Source organism: Bufo gargarizans, chromosome 2 (genome assembly GCF_014858855.1).
Source record: "Bufo gargarizans isolate SCDJY-AF-19 chromosome 2, ASM1485885v1, whole genome shotgun sequence".
Classification (NCBI taxonomy): domain Eukaryota; kingdom Metazoa; phylum Chordata; class Amphibia; order Anura; family Bufonidae; genus Bufo; species Bufo gargarizans.
Genome location: NC_058081.1, coordinates 212,539,623 through 212,556,302, shown reverse-complemented (window position 1 = coordinate 212,556,302; position 16,680 = coordinate 212,539,623). Strand labels below are relative to the sequence as shown.

Here is a 16,680-nt window from a genome sequence, read left to right as displayed (position 1 = left end):
GAAGTGCTCCAAAATCTCCTGATAGCTAGCTGCATTGACCCTGCCCTTGATAAAACACAGTGGACCAACACCAGCAGCTGACATGGCACCCCAGACCATCACTGACTGTGGGTACTTGACACTGGACTTCAGGCATTTTGGCATTTCCCTCTCCCCAGTCTTCCTCCAGACTCTGGCACCTTGATTTCCAAATGACATGCAAAATTTGCTTTCATCCGAAAAAAGTACTTTGGACCACTGAGCAACAGTCCAGTGCTGCTTCTCTGTAGCCCAGGTCAGGCGCTTCTGCCGCTGTTTCTGGTTCAAAAGTGGCTTGACCTGGGGAATGCGGCACCTGTAGCCCATTTCCTGCACACGCCTGTACACGGTGGCTCTGGATGTTTCTACTCCAGACTCAGTCCACTGCTTCCGCAGGTCCCCCAAGGGTCTGGAATCGGTCCTTCTCCACAATCTTCCTCAGGGTCCGGTCACCTCTTCTCGTTGTGCAGCGTTTTCTGCCACACTTTTTCCTTCCCACAGACTTCCCACTGAGGTGCCTTGATACAGCACTCTGGGAACAACCTATTCGTTCAGAAATTCCTTTCTGTGTCTTACCCTTATGCTTGAGGGTGTCAATGATGGCCTTCTGGACAGCAGTCAGGTCGGCAGTCTTACCCATGATTGCGGTTTTGAGTAATGAACCAGGCTGGGAGTTTTTAAAAGCCTCAGGAATCTTTTGCAGGTGTTTAGAGTTAATTAGTTGATTCAGATGATTAGGTTAATAGCTCGTTTAGAGAACCTTTTCATGATATGCTAATTTTCTGAGATAGGAATTTTGGGTTTTCATGAGCTGTATGCCAAAATCATCAATATTAAAACAATAAAAAGCTTGAACTACTTCAGTTGGTGTGTAATGAATCTAAAATATATGAAAGTCTAATGTTTATCAGTACATTACAGAATATAATGAACTTTATCACAATATGCTAATTTTTTTAGAAGGACCACACACACACACCACCAAGTTCAGTCTGTAGGCAACAGTGAAGCATGGTGGAGGTTCCTTGCAAGTGTGGGGCTACATTTCAGCCCATGGAATCGGGACTTTGGTCAGGATAAATGGTGTCCTCAATGCTGAGAAATACAGGCAGATACTTCTCCATCATGCTATACCATCAGTGAGGCATCTGATTGACTCCACATGTATTCTGTATACAATGTAATTGAGAAATATCTTCAGCATAAAGAACAAGGAGTCCTTGAAGTGATGATGATGATAATAATATAGTTATCTTATTTTGTTGCCTAATAATCTAACTTATTTTGCTCAGCAGAAATAAAATGAATCAAAATAATAACCTCTATAAAAGATATGCTGTTCTTGGAATGTGAAAAATGCGCCAAATGACCTCCATGTGAACAATGCTGGGGAAAGGTTAGGTGGAGGAATGTGCAGGTACACAGCAAGCAGAGGCACAGTAATCAGCCCCACCTGAATCCACCATTCCTTCATCCTGCAACACATAGATAAGAAAAATTTATTTGCACATCCTAAATATTCTTTCCCCTGATCTCAATGAAGAACAAGTTATCATGAGCCTTTTATTGGCAGATTGACAAAAAGATGGCTACTTATCTTATGTACGTGCCACTGAGGCTCTGATTCTTCATGAATTAAAGGGCTTGTACCAAGATAGAAACGTATCCCCTATTCAAAGGTGAAGGTCTAACTGCTGGCACACCCACCGATCACAAGAACGGCCATCACACATGAATGGAGCAGCAGGTAGAGCTGTTATGCTGTCACTTCACTCATTCTCTATGGGACTCCCAGAGACAGCAAAGCGCTACACTCCGGCTATGTATGCATTCATACAGGGATATGGGACCCCCATTCTCGTCCCAGTAGTCGGACCGCTAACGATCAGATACTCATCACTTGTCTTGCCACAACCCCTTTAAATAATATGCCATTAACACCAGAGTTCTGGAGTTCTAGAACTGGGATACCCAACTTGCAGCCCTCCAGCTGTTGCAAAACTACAACTCCCAGCATGCCTGGACAGCCTGTAAGGTCTTATGCTATTAATTGAAGGGTTTCCCAGACTTCCTAATGCCCTCTCATCCGTGTGAACCTTTCAAAGACAACATTTCTAAAGTAGTCATCATTTTAAAGCACTGTGGATCTGCCACTTTCAAAACTAGTCATGTGACTTGTCTCTTCGAAAAATGTATCTCCGGTTGTGTCATACGTATCTATCTTCTTACTCCAAAAGCTTCCCAAACCCTTTTAATTGACTTTCAATTGTTTGAGGTATGTTTGCAGAGATTTGTGTATTTGCTGCAAAGTAAAAAATAAATCTGTGTGCACCCTCTAAATGTGGGGATTCCAGAATGTTTTTTTAGGGGTTTGGCTGTATTTACACTGAATTGGGGGAGGGTTTCTATACTAAAAATGCCGGCATGAATACATTAAATGACATATTATTCTACTATTAAAATCAGTGGTCAGAAGTATCCAAAAGCTGCACACAGTACAGCAACAAAAAGCATTTTTCTCATAATGAAAGTCATTGAGCAGGCATATCCAGCTGTGTATATGCCGGTGATATAATGGATTACTGTCTTACTAAAAGATATCTAAAACACAAAGAATTTCTTTACTACTGAAAATATGGGAAAGCAGACTGCACCTAAGAAGCTTTATTGCCACAGACATGTAATCTTCTTAATGCTTCTGCTGGCTCAGGACATAAGTGCAGAAATCTGCCACACAACACCACAAATATATATACACATACCGATAGATAGATAGATAGATAGATAGATAGATAGATAGATAGATAGATGTTTGTTTTTTAATATTTAATTATATTGATTTATGATTAACTGCACATGCACTTTGTGTGTGTGTGTGTATATATATATATATATATGTATCTGATCTTATATATACATACCGATAGATACGATAAATAGATACAATAGATAGATATATGTTTGTTTTTTAATATTTAAACATGTATATTGATTTATGATTAACTGCACATGCACTTTGTGTATATATATATATATATATATATATATCTGATCTGTTCACATTTACTACTGCTTGAAAGGCTCTAAGGTTGAGATAGATATAGATAGATAGATTGATAGATATTGAAACACAAATACACATCTGGATATGCACATGAATGACCATCCATATCACTGTATCTTTCAGAAATTTCTACCATATGGAAAAGAAGAACCTGGAGATTGGAAGTGACATTGTTTATCCATACAAGAGTCTTCTAAAGAATAAAAAAATTATAGGCAGAAAAAAACTGCTAAATCTTGACCACCTTAGCCCCTTGAGGACCGTTTTTTCCTTTTCTTTTTTCTTTGCTTTCTTGTGGTCACAAGTTTTTATGTAGCTGTATGTATGAAACATTTTTTTCACAGGACTACTTATTTTTTGTCTGGCCGATTCCTGGTGTATTTGCTGGGTAGCGGCCGGATCTCTTTCAGATCCCATTATAGTTAATGGGGTAATATCTGGCAATACCTGATCCAGAGAGTTCCAGCAGGCTGTTCCCTGCCAGAACTACACTGTCACTGTGAAAGAAGCCTTAGTTAAGCCCCAGCCCATTAAAGGGGTATTCTCATCTTCCCTTTTCATACTTGCCTTCCTTGAGCGCGACGTTCACTTCCTGGATTCTTCTCCCGGCCGGGCCACGCTTGCGCAGGAGACTAGGGGTGCACCGAAATGAAAATTCTGGTCCGAAACCGAAAATTCAGGATACCCCTTGACCGAAACTGAAACCGAAACTGCCTTTTTGCCCAAATACTTTTAAAAGACCCCCCACCCCATAACAGTGCCATCCACAGACCCCCCCACCTCATAACAGTGCCATCCACAGACCCCCACCCACCCCATAACAGTGCCATCCACAGACCCCCACCCACCCCATAAGTGCCATCCACAGACCCCCACCCACCCCATAACAGTGCCATCCACAGACCCCCACCCACCCCATAACAGTGCCATCCACAGACCCCCACCCACCCCATAACAGTGCCATCCACAGACCCCCACCCACCCCATAACAGTGCCATCCACAGACCCCCACCCACCCCATAACAGTGCCATCCACAGACCCCCCCACCTCATAACAGTGCCATCCACAGACCCCCACCCACCCCATAACAGTGCTATCCACAGACCCCCCCACCTCATAACAGTGCCATCCACAGACCCCCACCCACCCCATAACAGTGCCATCCACAGACCCCCACCCACCCCATAACAGTGCCATCCACAGACCTCCACCCCATAACAGTGCCATCCACAGCCCCCCCCCCCCCCCCCCATTGTACAATTAATAGAAAATAGCGGGGAGGGACTGGGAGGAGGAGCTGGGGGCCGGTGCATTCACTGTTCTCCGGCCCCCAGCTCCAGTAGTTATAAAATGTTGTACAATTAATAAGGATTCTATTCATGAGGCCCCCTCTGCAGTATTACATTCAATACAGCCACATCATACTCACAGGGCTGTCATCTTAATGCTGGCCGGCCGGGCAGAGGAGCGGCAGCGTCACAACTGACGTCATGTGCCCGGCCTACTTTCTGAATGAAGGAGGCGGCGCAGGCATGTGATGTCAGTCGTGACGCTGCCGCTCGTCTGCCCGGCCGGCCAGCACAGCCCTGTGAGTAGGATGTGGCTGTATTGAATGTAATACTGCAGAGGGGGCCTCATGAATAGAATGCTTATTAATTGTACAACATTTTATAACTACTGGAGCTGGGGGCCGGAGCACAGTGAACGTACCGGCCCCCAGCTCCTCCTCCCAGTCCCTCCCCGTTATTTCCGGCCGATATGTAAAAATATCGGCAGAAACAGATTAGGTGCATTCTCGGCCGAAATTTCCGGCCGCCGAAATTTCGGTGCACCCCTACAGGAGACTGAAGATTTTCTCCTGGCCAGGCCGTGCAATGTCCTGAACGCGCACGCAGCCGCGGCTCTGTACTATACTGGCCAGTCATCATGGCGCATGCGCGGCCCGGCGGGATCAGACAGGCGAGGTGGCCGTAACCAGGGGAGACCAAAGACAACATCAGGTAAGAGGGGACTTATTTTCAAAAAAAAAGGGTGGGAATTAGGTAATAAAATGTATTTAGAAAAATTATCACTGTCAAATCATTAACAGAGATCATTAAGATGAGAATACCCCTTCAAGGCTACTTTCACCCCTGTGGCACAGAGATCCGGATGCTCGATCCAGCAGAGATTGCTGGGAGTCAACCGGACACAAACTGCAGCATGCAGTTTGTCTCCAGCCGATTCTCAGAAATGTTTCTGGAAATGTAGCTAGATCTCTGCCGGACCCCATTTTGGGGTGGGTGGGCATTGCGGCTGCATCCGGCACAGCTAGAATACATGGTGCAGGTGTGAAAGTATCCTAAGGCTTATTTCACATCTCCATCTGTCCTCTCTGGCAGTCTGTTCCGGCACAGAACAGCCTGCCAGAGTTCACCATCTCCGGCATACTCCGGCTATTTCCGCCTGCCTACCGAACCCTATTGATTATAATAGGGTCCAGCAGAGATCCTGGCGTAGACTGGCAAATATGCCGGGAATCCACTGGACAAAAAACTCTGTACATATCAGTTTTGTCCTGTCGATTACCGCTATTCTATGTCGGAACAGCATGCCAGAGAGGGCACACAGAGATGAGAAAAAAGAAGAGTCATTTACCAGCAAAAAATGGAACAGATCATTAAGAAATTAACACTTCTGTTCTCTGCAAGACTTCTCCAAAACTGTTTATGTCAGGACCATGCAGAAAATGCTGCAGAAGTAGTAAGGGCAGCTATATTACAAATCGCTAGTCAGACCACACATGGAGCACTGTGTACAGTTCTGGGCTCTTGTGAACAAGACAGACATAGCAGAGCTGGAGAGGGTTCAGAGGAGGGCAACTAAAGTAATAACTGGAATGGGGCAACTACAGTACCCTGAAAGATTATCAACATTAGGGTTATTAACTTTAGAAAAAAGACAACTAAGGGGATATGTAATAACTATGTATAAATATATCAGGGGTCAGTACAGAGATCTCTCCCATCATCTATTTATCCCCAGGACTGTGACTGTGACGAGGGGACATCCTCTGCGTCGGGAGGAAAGAAGGTTTGTACACAAACATAGAAGAGGTTTCTTTACGGTAAGAGCAGTGAGACTATGGAACTCTCTGCCTGAGGAGGTGGTGATGGTGAGTACAATAAAGGAATTCAAGAGTGGCCTGGATGTATTTCTGGAGCGTAATAATATTACAGGCTATAGCTACTAGAGAGGGATCGTTGATCCAGGGAGTTATTCTGATTGCCCAATTGGAGTCCGGAAGGATTTGCTCCTAACTCATAGTTTTTTTTTTTGTTTTGTTTTTTGCCTTCCTCTGGATTAATTTGCAGGATAAGGCCTCTTTCACACAAACTATACCGATAGGCTCAGGATGCATTCAGGAAACTCGCACCATTTCACAAGAAATTCAGTCAGTTTTGACTGTGATTGCGTTCAGTTGTTCAGTTTTTTCTGTCCGGGTGCAATCAGTTTTGATGCGTTTTTTATGAGCATGAAAAAAAACTGAAGACTTACAAACAACATCTAGCAACCTTCAGTGAAAATCGCATTGCCCCCGGTCTGCATCCAGGTTACATCCGGATGCAATGCGTTTTTCACCGAAACCCCATTCACTTCTATGGGGCCAAGGCTGTGTGAAAAACAAAGAACATAGAACTGATGTGTGGAAAAAAAACGCTTATGTACTGTAGTGCATGTTCATAAGTGTACAGTATTATCTGATGATATTATAGCCAAAATGAATGCTCATTGCCTTTAAGAGTGAAATCAGCTTGAACCAAAGTTCTGTTATGTGGCTGAAGAGGCCAAGATGAGTTCATGGCAGGTTCAGTTTATATAAGAGTTATAGTGAATGTAAAGGACATTGTATTTTAAAAGTTATTGCTAAAAGATATGGGTTTATCTATAGGGAGTATACTGGTTTCTCCAGACATGTCTGTCTGAAGGGAACAATGTTTGTTTCATGGCTAAGCCATGACAAGATAAGAATTTATATCCTTAAACATCTGATGTTTGATGTCTATTCATATATTCATACTGTAAGTATTATATATATTCATGTGTGCATTTATTCAGCTTTTTAGTATGAACATATCAATAATTCATGTATAATATACAATATTGATATATAGTATAACCAAATATTAAGGTATACTTTATGCCGTGTGTATCTCATTAGGTGGATATAGTCTTAGAAGGTATAGAAAGCACTAAGGTTTTCTACTAATGGAAGTTTCTCAGAAAAGCTAATGTTATTCCAGGCATCGTTACTCAATAAGCTTGGACAGTTAGATATACAAACCCACGGTGCAAATGTAAGGCCCATTGTATTTCTTATCAAACCCATAAATTCAAGAGTCTGGAGAAATCATAATGGTACCACTAAGTCTGGAAAGATTACTCCAGAGTGTCAGAGAAGTATCCCTCCTCTTTGATATACATTGAGAAAGGTTAAAAGGTAGTCATATAAAATAAAGCCACGTTATCTAAGTTCTGATGTTACAACAGTGCCATCTGGAGGCAGATGGACAACATTATATAATTTTACCATTTGTTTATACCATGTCAAGGATTAATATGACATCATTGTGTTATTAGCATACGAATACACCCAGTTAACCTGATTGAAATCCCTAATCCAGAAGGAGATGATTCTTAGATAAGGTGGGGAATAATTACTCAAGTGCAGAGCATCAGGGGGTCTCACACCAAAAAGAAAAACTCACAAAGGAAACTGACCACAAGAAAGATATACCAAAAGAAACTTGACTACTAGGAAAGTTCTTGAGAACTGGTCCCATCTGAAACGCTGTCTATCTTTGACCCGGTAACGTATACTGTGCAGTGGCATAACTACCGGGGAAGCAGCTGCTTCGGGGCCCGGGCTGCCAAGGGGGCCGTGTGTGACAGTTTATTTTCAAGTTAGTTAAATATCGTGTTCAGGGCCCCTTCACAGCAGCTGCCGCTAGTGTGATCTAATCTTACTGTCTGCTAAAGTCTCCTGGTGTGTCTGGGATTCGAACCCACAACCTGTATCAGAGGCAAAGCATTAACCCACACAGCCATAAAGGCTGCATTACAACTGGTTGAAAAAATATGAGACTTCTACTGTTATAGCTGGCTAAGTGTACATCTATACACATGACAGCTGCCCCCAACACACCCAGCACTGCTATATCTCTATATGACAGCTGCCCCAGCAAACCCAGCTCTGCTATATCTCTATATATGACAGCTGCCCCAGCAAACCCAGCTCTACTACATCTATACACATGACAGCTGCCCAAACACACCCAGCTCTGCTACATCTATACACATGACAGCTGCACCAGCAAACTCAGCTCTACTATATCTATATATGACAGCTGCCCCAGCAAACCCAGCTCTACTACATCTATACACATGACAGCTGCCGAAACACAGCCAGCTCTGCTACATCTATACACATGACAGCTGCCCCAGCACACTCAGCTCTGCTATATCTCTATATATCTATCTACTGTATAGCAATACTTAGAGATATATAGATGTAGCAGAGCTGGGTGTGCTGGAGCAGCTATCATATATAGAGATATAGCAGAGCTGAGTGTGCTGGGACAGCTGTCATATAGAGATATAGCAGTGCTGGGTGTGTTTGGGCAGCTGTCATGTGTATAGATGTCATATGCATAGATGTAGCAGAGCTGGGTTTGCTGGGGCGGCTATCATATATAGAGATATAGCAGAGCTGAGTGTGCTGGGACATCTGTCATATAGAGATATATCTGCTATATCTGAGATACTGCTATATCTGTATATGACAGCTGTCCCAGCACACTCAGCTCTGCTATATCTCTATATATGAGCAGCTGTCATGTGTATAGATGTACACTTAGCCAGCTATAACAGTAGAAGTCTCATATTTTCTCAGTCAGCAGCAAGGCAGCTGGTATGGTCTTGTGGTTAGCTGCTTTGCCTCTGAAGCAGGATGTCGTGGGTTCGAATCCCAGCAGAAACTTTTCTGAAATACAAGCACTGACTCCATATAAGGACATACAGGGCGGGACACAGGAAGAGGCTGCATCGCATCGCTGACATGGAGGTAAGTAGAAGTGTTTATTTTTTACTGGCACTGATACTGGCACTTTTTTTGTGGGGGGGGGGAGATGGCACTATGATACTGGGACATGGGGGGGGGGGAAGGCACCTGATACTGGCACCTGATACTGGCACCTGGGGGGGAGGGGGGGTTGGCACCTGATACTGGCACCTGGGGGAAGGGGGAGCGGGAGGCACTTGAAACTGGCTCCTGGGGGGGAGGGGGGGTTGGCACCTGATACTGGCACATGGGGGGGGAGGCACCTGATACTGGCACATGGGGGGGAGAGGGGTTGGCACCTGATACTGACACATGGGGGGGGGGGGAGAGAGGCACTTGATACTGGCACTTTTTTGTGGGGGGGGGGAGATGGCACTATGATACTGGGACATGGGGGGGCACCTGATACTGGCACCGGGGGGGGGAGGGGGGGTTGGCACCTGATACTGGCACATGGGGGGGGGAGAGGCACCTGATACTGGCACATGGGGAGGGGGAGAGGCACTTGATACTGGCACTTTTTTGTGGGGGGGGGGAGATGGCACTATGATACTGGGACATGGGGGGGAGGAGAGAGGCACTTGATACTGGCACATGGGGGGTTTGGCACTATAATACTGGCACATGGGGGGTGGGAAGGAGAGAGGCACTTGATACTAGCACATGGGGGGGGAGAAGGCACTATGATACTGGGACATGTGGGGGGGGGAAGGCACCTGATACTGGCACCTGGGGGGGAGGGGGGGTTGGCACCTGATACTGGCACCTGGGGGGAAGGGGGAGCGGGAGGCACTTGAAACTGGCTCCTGGGGGGGAGGGGGGGGTTGGCACCTGATACTGGCACATGGGGGGGGGAGGCACCTGATACTGGCACATGGGGGGGAGAGGGGTTGGCACCTGATACTGACACATGGGGGGGGGGGGGGAGAGAGGCACTTGATACTGGCACTTTTTTGTGGGGGGGGGAGATGGCACTATGATACTGGGACATGGGGGGGCACCTGATACTGGCACCGGGGGGGGGGGGAGGGGGGGTTGGCACCTGATACTGGCACATGGGGGGGGAGAGGCACCTGATACTGGCACATGGGGAGGGGGAGAGGCACTTGATACTGGCACTTTTTTGTGGGGGGGGGGGAGATGGCACTATGATACTGGGACATGGGGGGGAGGAGAGAGGCACTTGATACTGGCATGTGGGGGGGGGGAGGCACTTAATACTGGCACTTTTTTTGGGGGGGGTGGCACTATGATACTGGCACATGGGGGGGGGAGAGGCACTTAATACTGGCACTTTTTTGGGGGGGAGATGGCACTATGATAATGGGACATGGGGGGGGGGAAGAGAGAGGCACTTGATACTGGCACATGGGGGGTTTGGCACTATGATACTGGCACATGGGGGGTGGGAAGGAGAGAGGCACTTGATACTAGCACATGGGGGGGGAGAAGGCACTATGATACTGGGACATGTGGGGGGGGGGAGGCACTTATACTGGCACATGATGGGGGGGCATCTATGGGGACACTTACTGGCACATTATTGGGGGGCATTATGGGGGACACTAGGCCGGCAGCCTATCAGAGGCCGGACACTGAGGGGCATCTACTGGGGCACTATATATGGGGCATTTTATACTGGTACATTATGGGGGGCACTAGCAGGAAGGGGGGAGAGGAGCACTATGGGGGAATTTACTGGTGGCACTATATAGGGGTATTTTATACTGGCACATTATGGGGGCACTATGGGGACATTAGCTTAACTGGGGGCATTACAAGGGAGTATTTTTGCACTGTCACATTATAAGGAGAATTATTTATACTGGGAGGGCATTATGGTGGGCTTTATTACTCCCCCATGGTATGACCCCCTAGTAGCAGCACCAGCCTCTCCCTGCTCTGCTATCCCTCTGCCCCTTCTCCAAATCCTTATTATGAAATCTTTCTCATTAGGATAAAACACATCAGCTCCACCGAGCCCCCGGCCAAAGTGTGGAAGAGGTGTCCGAGACCCCCAAGGGTCAAGCCAAGTAATTGTAAGTTTTCATGTGAAATATGTTTATGTTATACACATATAGCCTACACTGTGCCCCACAATGTACAGTATACCGCTATACTGTGCCCCACAATGTACAGTATACCTCTATACTGTGCCCCACAATGTACAGTATACCTCTATACTGTGCCCCACAATGTACAGTATACCGCTACACTGTGCCCCACAATGTACAGTATACCGCTACACTGTGCCAAAGGAGTGGGGTTTACACAGGAGGAGGGAGGTGCGAAGGGCGCTGAGGGGGGCCCTTATTTGCTGTGGGGCCCAGTCACTTCTAGTTACGCCCCTGATACTGTGCTTATTGCTGGTGATATTAAAAAGATATGTATCTCGGTATATATAGCCAAAAGTCCCAATACTGTGTGAATATATAGTGTTAGGCACCTCCATAATGCTGATTATTCTCTTAGCAAAGATGCATATTGCTAATGGAGGATCTGGCATTATTTGAAAAGAGGACTAAACCCTTGGGAAGTTATATTCCGTAGTCTGATTGCCGAGCTGGATATTTTATCATGATTTGTCATAGGGAAACAGAGTCAAGGGATAACATTTATTTTTCCTGTATTAATCCGCGCTTTGTTATAGCCTGTTTGGTAAACAGAAGATCCTACGTTTCTCCTGGTATATAAATCATTGGTCTGTTTGTTAAAAGTATAGCATTGGCATTTTGTCATAAGTAACTTTAAGTTGAACTGTGCTGGTGAGATAGTGGTGTGTTAGCACCACCGTGTGGCATATTTTGGGTATTATATTACAACGTCATTGTTTGTCTTTACAATTGTATTGATTTGATATTCTTGGTTTGTATTGTGTATAATAAATTACTAATATAGTTTTGCATAGACAATTGTCCTTTTGTTTCACTGCTTGCACAAATCAAATTAAGATACTCGATAAAAGAACTTAGAGGCGATTTTTATAATTTTTTTTATTTTTTTTGATCCTCTCTTTTATATAGAAGATATTCGACAGTACACAGACCCATTGAAATGAATGGGTAAGGATTCAGTGTGGGTGCTATGCGTTCACGTCATGCATCGCACCCGTGCGGAAAACTCCCTCATGTGAAAGGGGACTAAACTGAACTGGATGGACAGATGTCTATCCACCTGGAGTAAAGTAGAACTGGCTTAGTTGCCCATAGCAACCAATTAGATTCCATCTTAAATTTTCTAAAGGAGCTGTGAAAAAAGAAAGGTGGAATCTGATTGGTAGCTATGGGCAACTAAGCCAGTTCTAATTTACACCAGTTTAATAAATGCCCCCCCCCCCCTCCCCTGTATTACTATATTTCTTGTTCCTTTAACCCTATCCCGCCACTTTGACAGGTCCATGCAGTGAAAACGTCAAGCCTGGCCCTGGCAATGAACATGCAGAGGTCGTGGCAGTTGCAGAGACACCAGAGCCTCTAGATGCAATGACAACGCCCCCATTGCTTCTAAAGGCTCATCTGCATATAGTAAAACATTTTTCTCAGCAATGCGGGCACATATGAACATGGGATCAACATAGATGCCTTCAGCTGCCAAGTGCACATGTAACAGGTCAGCCAGTGTCATAGGTACAAATCTCCTGACAGATGGCCTTTAAATAGAAAATAATCAAGATTTTCGCACGGCCCTAACTAGTGTAATAGACTTCAATCGATTACTATTGTAGCTTATGGGATTTTGACAGGTTTCCTTTTAAGTTATGGTGCAGACACAGCTTAACAAGCAGTCTGCTATGGCAGGCCTGGCAGCCTTAACAAAGCTCCAGGCTGCCACAGAATCAAAAATCAAATCAGAGCCCTGGGATCTCGATGTAGGGGCTCCAAACGTCACATAGTAGGCAAAAAGAAACTGTAGAACTTGTCTGTAAACCTAGATAAGCCAAACTGCACCACATTTTGGTGCACTTTCCGACAAAATTTAGGTGCACTCACATTACTAAGGCTAGGTCTACACGACGACATTTTGTTGCACGAATGTCACGCGACAATTTTTATAATGATGGTGCGACACCCCAGACTAAAAATTGTCACGCGACATTTGTGCAACAAAATGTCGCATGACACATGTTGCAGTGTAGTTGTGCCCTATCTGTCGCGCGACACATGTCGTCGTGTAGACCTAGCCTAAATGTGGGTCATGGTTCTTTGTAATCAGGGATCCTGTCGGTATTTCAAGCTGCAAAAAACAGGTGACAAGTTACTTTTTAAATAAGTTCTCATTTTATTTCATACACGCCAATAGATACAAAAATATCTGTCAACTGAACCTCTACTAATAAGATGTACAACCAAATGTATATTTTGTATTAGACCACTTGTACTGCCTATGATTGCAATGCTCTTGTCGATTAAAAGGTGTTCTCCAAGGATTATATACTGACGACCTACAGTATCCTCTCACTTCAATGGTTCCACAATCTGCAAGATGCCGCACAGTGTGGAACATGTCCTATCTTTTGGCGTATATTGCGGATTGTGTACCAATTCAAGTCAATGGGTCCGCACAGCAATGCAGGATTCACATGGCCAGTGCCCCTGCATTGCGGATTGCAATTTGCAGTCCACAGCACGGGCACGGCCAAACACGGTTGTGTGAATGAGCCCTTTTAGTCCCAAAAATATGTTATGCGTGTCAGTAGAGAGGGACTTGACACCTAATTATTTATACTGTAGAGGACACTGTGATTGCACTAACCAGCCGTGGTAGGTAGGGATTGAGGGAGAAGAATGCCGCACCACCACTCACCACTCACACTCAGTACCAAATCAAAGTGCTGTACAGTAATGAGGGGCCTGGAGGGTAATAATATTACCGGTTATAGTTACTAGAGTTGGGTCATTGATCCAGGGAGTTATTCCGATTGGTGTCGGGAAGGAATTTTTTCCCTCTAAAATGAAGAAAATTGGCTTCTACCTCACAGGTTTTTATTTGGCCTTCCTCTGGATCAACTTGCAGGATAACAGGCTGAAATGGATGAGCAGATGTCCTTTTTTAGCCTTACATACTATATTACTTTGAAATCTGCCTCAAAACTTCCTCCAAAACTCTGTGTGAACCTGCCCTAACAGAATATGCTCTAGATTTTTTCTTTTAAATGGGGCATGTCAGGAGAGTACATAGGTCCTTACTGAACGTTGTGTGATCTCCATATAGAGGCTTGGTATCTGCAATAATCCAGGGCAGAGTTTACGCTGGTCAGAGTAGTTGTACACCACAGATAAGACATTCACATTTATGAGCTCACTACTTACATGTCAGCAAATCACACATGTAAAAGGTAAGTTCCACTCACTATAACCTCCAACACAATGCAGACATTTAAGCTCTGTACTATTACATACACTGCATAGTATTAAATATAATGGAAACATCAATCTAGTGATCTTCTATACACCCAACATCAACTATAACATAACATAGACTCTCAATAAAAGGTGAGACTGCTGAGCCTCCCATTATATCAGGGGGTATCAGGGTTGTCTTCTCTTATGGGGGCAGTCACTGTTCTGGAGGCACTATGTCTGTCTCTGGTAAGGGGATATCAGGATTGTCTTCTCTTATGGGGGCAGTCACTGTTCTGGAGGCACTATGTCTGTCTCTGGTAAGGGGATATCAGGATTGTCTTCTCTTATGGGGGCAGTCACTGTTGTGGAGGCACTATGTCTGTCTCTGGTAAGGGGATATCAGGATTGTCTTCTCTTGTGGGGGCAGTCACTGTTGTGGAGGCACTATGTCTCTTGTAAGGGGGTATCCAGGTTGTCTTCTCTTATGGGGGCAGTCACTGTTGTGGAGGCACTATGCCTCTGGTAAGGGGTATTAGGGTTGTCTTCTCTTATGGAGGCAGTCACTGTTCTGGACGAACAATGTCTGTCTATGGTAAGGGGTATCGGAGTTGTCTTCTATTATGGAGGCAGTCACTGTTCTGGAGGCACTATGTCTGTCTCTGGTAAGGGGTATCGGAGTTGTCTTCTATTATGGGGGCAGCCACTGTTCTGGGGGCATTTTGTCTGCGGTAAGGGGGGTAAGAGGGAGGTCTTCTCTTATGGAGGCAGTCATTTTTCTGGAGGCACAATGTCTCTGGTAAGGGGGTATCAGGGTGGTCTTCTCTCCTGTATGAAGACGTTGCACTCTGCAGGTACTGACACAATGTGCACAGTGCACACTATAACACACACCTCATACTGACACATGGCAATGGAAGCTACATCCCCCAACCAATAAGCGCCCCGTCCTCAGCATGTGCCAGGAGGAGCAGTGGCAGCGCTTCTGCCCTCAGTCATGGACCCAGTGACTGTCATACTGGCAGTGCCCGGTCACCATCCACCCGCTTCTACGTGCCACCTTCACCCTCCGCTCAGCTACAGCTGCCCTGTGTCAGGGAACAGTGACTTCAGCCCGGCAACTGCCCTCCTTACCTGGGCTCAACTTCCCATCCTGTCGCCTGCACCTAATCAGGCGCGTCCCCGGGGAAACAGGTCTCGTGCGCGTGCCTGTGACAGCAAAGGGCGGAAGTGAGCGAGAGGGAAGAAGGCGCCATGTTTTGTGCTGGCAGGTTTCTGAGACACAGCTGTCACCGCATGTGCGAGGACGGAGCTGTCAGTTGTAGCAGGGGCTCAGGAATAAATATACATTATAAGTCTCTCTCAATCTTTCTCTTTATTGCCGGTGCAGGTTACTAAAGCGCATGCTGCATTAAAACTTAGCATAATGCATACCTCCCAAGTGTTCCTCTTTTTGACCCAAGTCCCTCTGTCCTTTAAAGGGGTTCTGCACTTTGTTTAAACTGATGATCTATCCTCTGGATGCGCCCAGGTCAGTGATACTAGTCGTGACGTCACTGGGCCTGCGCTAAACAGTGAGAAGGCCTCGGCGCTACTACCGGGTGTCAGACCCCCGCCGATGATCTGTCTATCCAGAGGATAGATCATCAGTTTAAACAAAGTGCAGAACCCCTTTAAATGTCCCTCTTTTTGACCTGGGGAATTAATGCATAAATGTGCATTAAATTACTAAATTGCTCCTTACTAAAGTGTCTGTATGATTTCTACCTGTATATTAGACCAGAACTTCGTTATTTTGTGCAATTTCTACCTTAAAATATCTATAATTTGATGATTTATGTGCTAATATTTAAATGGATATTGAAACGCAAGAAAAAATTGTCCCAGGGCTCCACATGCTGTAAAAAAATAAAGGAACTTATACTCACCTATCCGATCCCCGGCTACCGAAGTTGTGACGGGGGTCAGTAATTATTCTATGGGCAGAGTTAGAGGTGTGGCCTAGTATGAAAAAAATGACCTCAATGCGTGCCGAAATATATTGTCCCTAATGGGATTGCACACCGAAGCTGCACGTATATTCACACAAGCTGTATCTGAACTAGTTAGGAAAAACGCATGCACCTTGCCAAAGGTCACCTGCACATGTTGTGGAATA

At 45.4% G+C, this 16,680-nt stretch overlaps 1 protein-coding gene across 1 annotated transcript in view; it reads right to left on the bottom strand.

The window, feature by feature from the left end:
- MEST overlaps positions 1–15,722 on the bottom strand; it is a 34,311-nt gene extending 18,589 nt beyond the window's left edge. Inside the window, exons 1-2 of the mRNA XM_044276731.1 lie at positions 15,657–15,722; positions 1,339–1,493 (exon numbers count right to left, since the gene is read on the bottom strand). Of these exons, the coding sequence (XP_044132666.1) occupies positions 1,339–1,492 (154 nt within the window). The 5' untranslated portion in view covers position 1,493; positions 15,657–15,722. The remainder of the gene's footprint in view (positions 1–1,338; positions 1,494–15,656) is intronic.
- Positions 15,723–16,680: the final 958 nt, after the last annotated feature.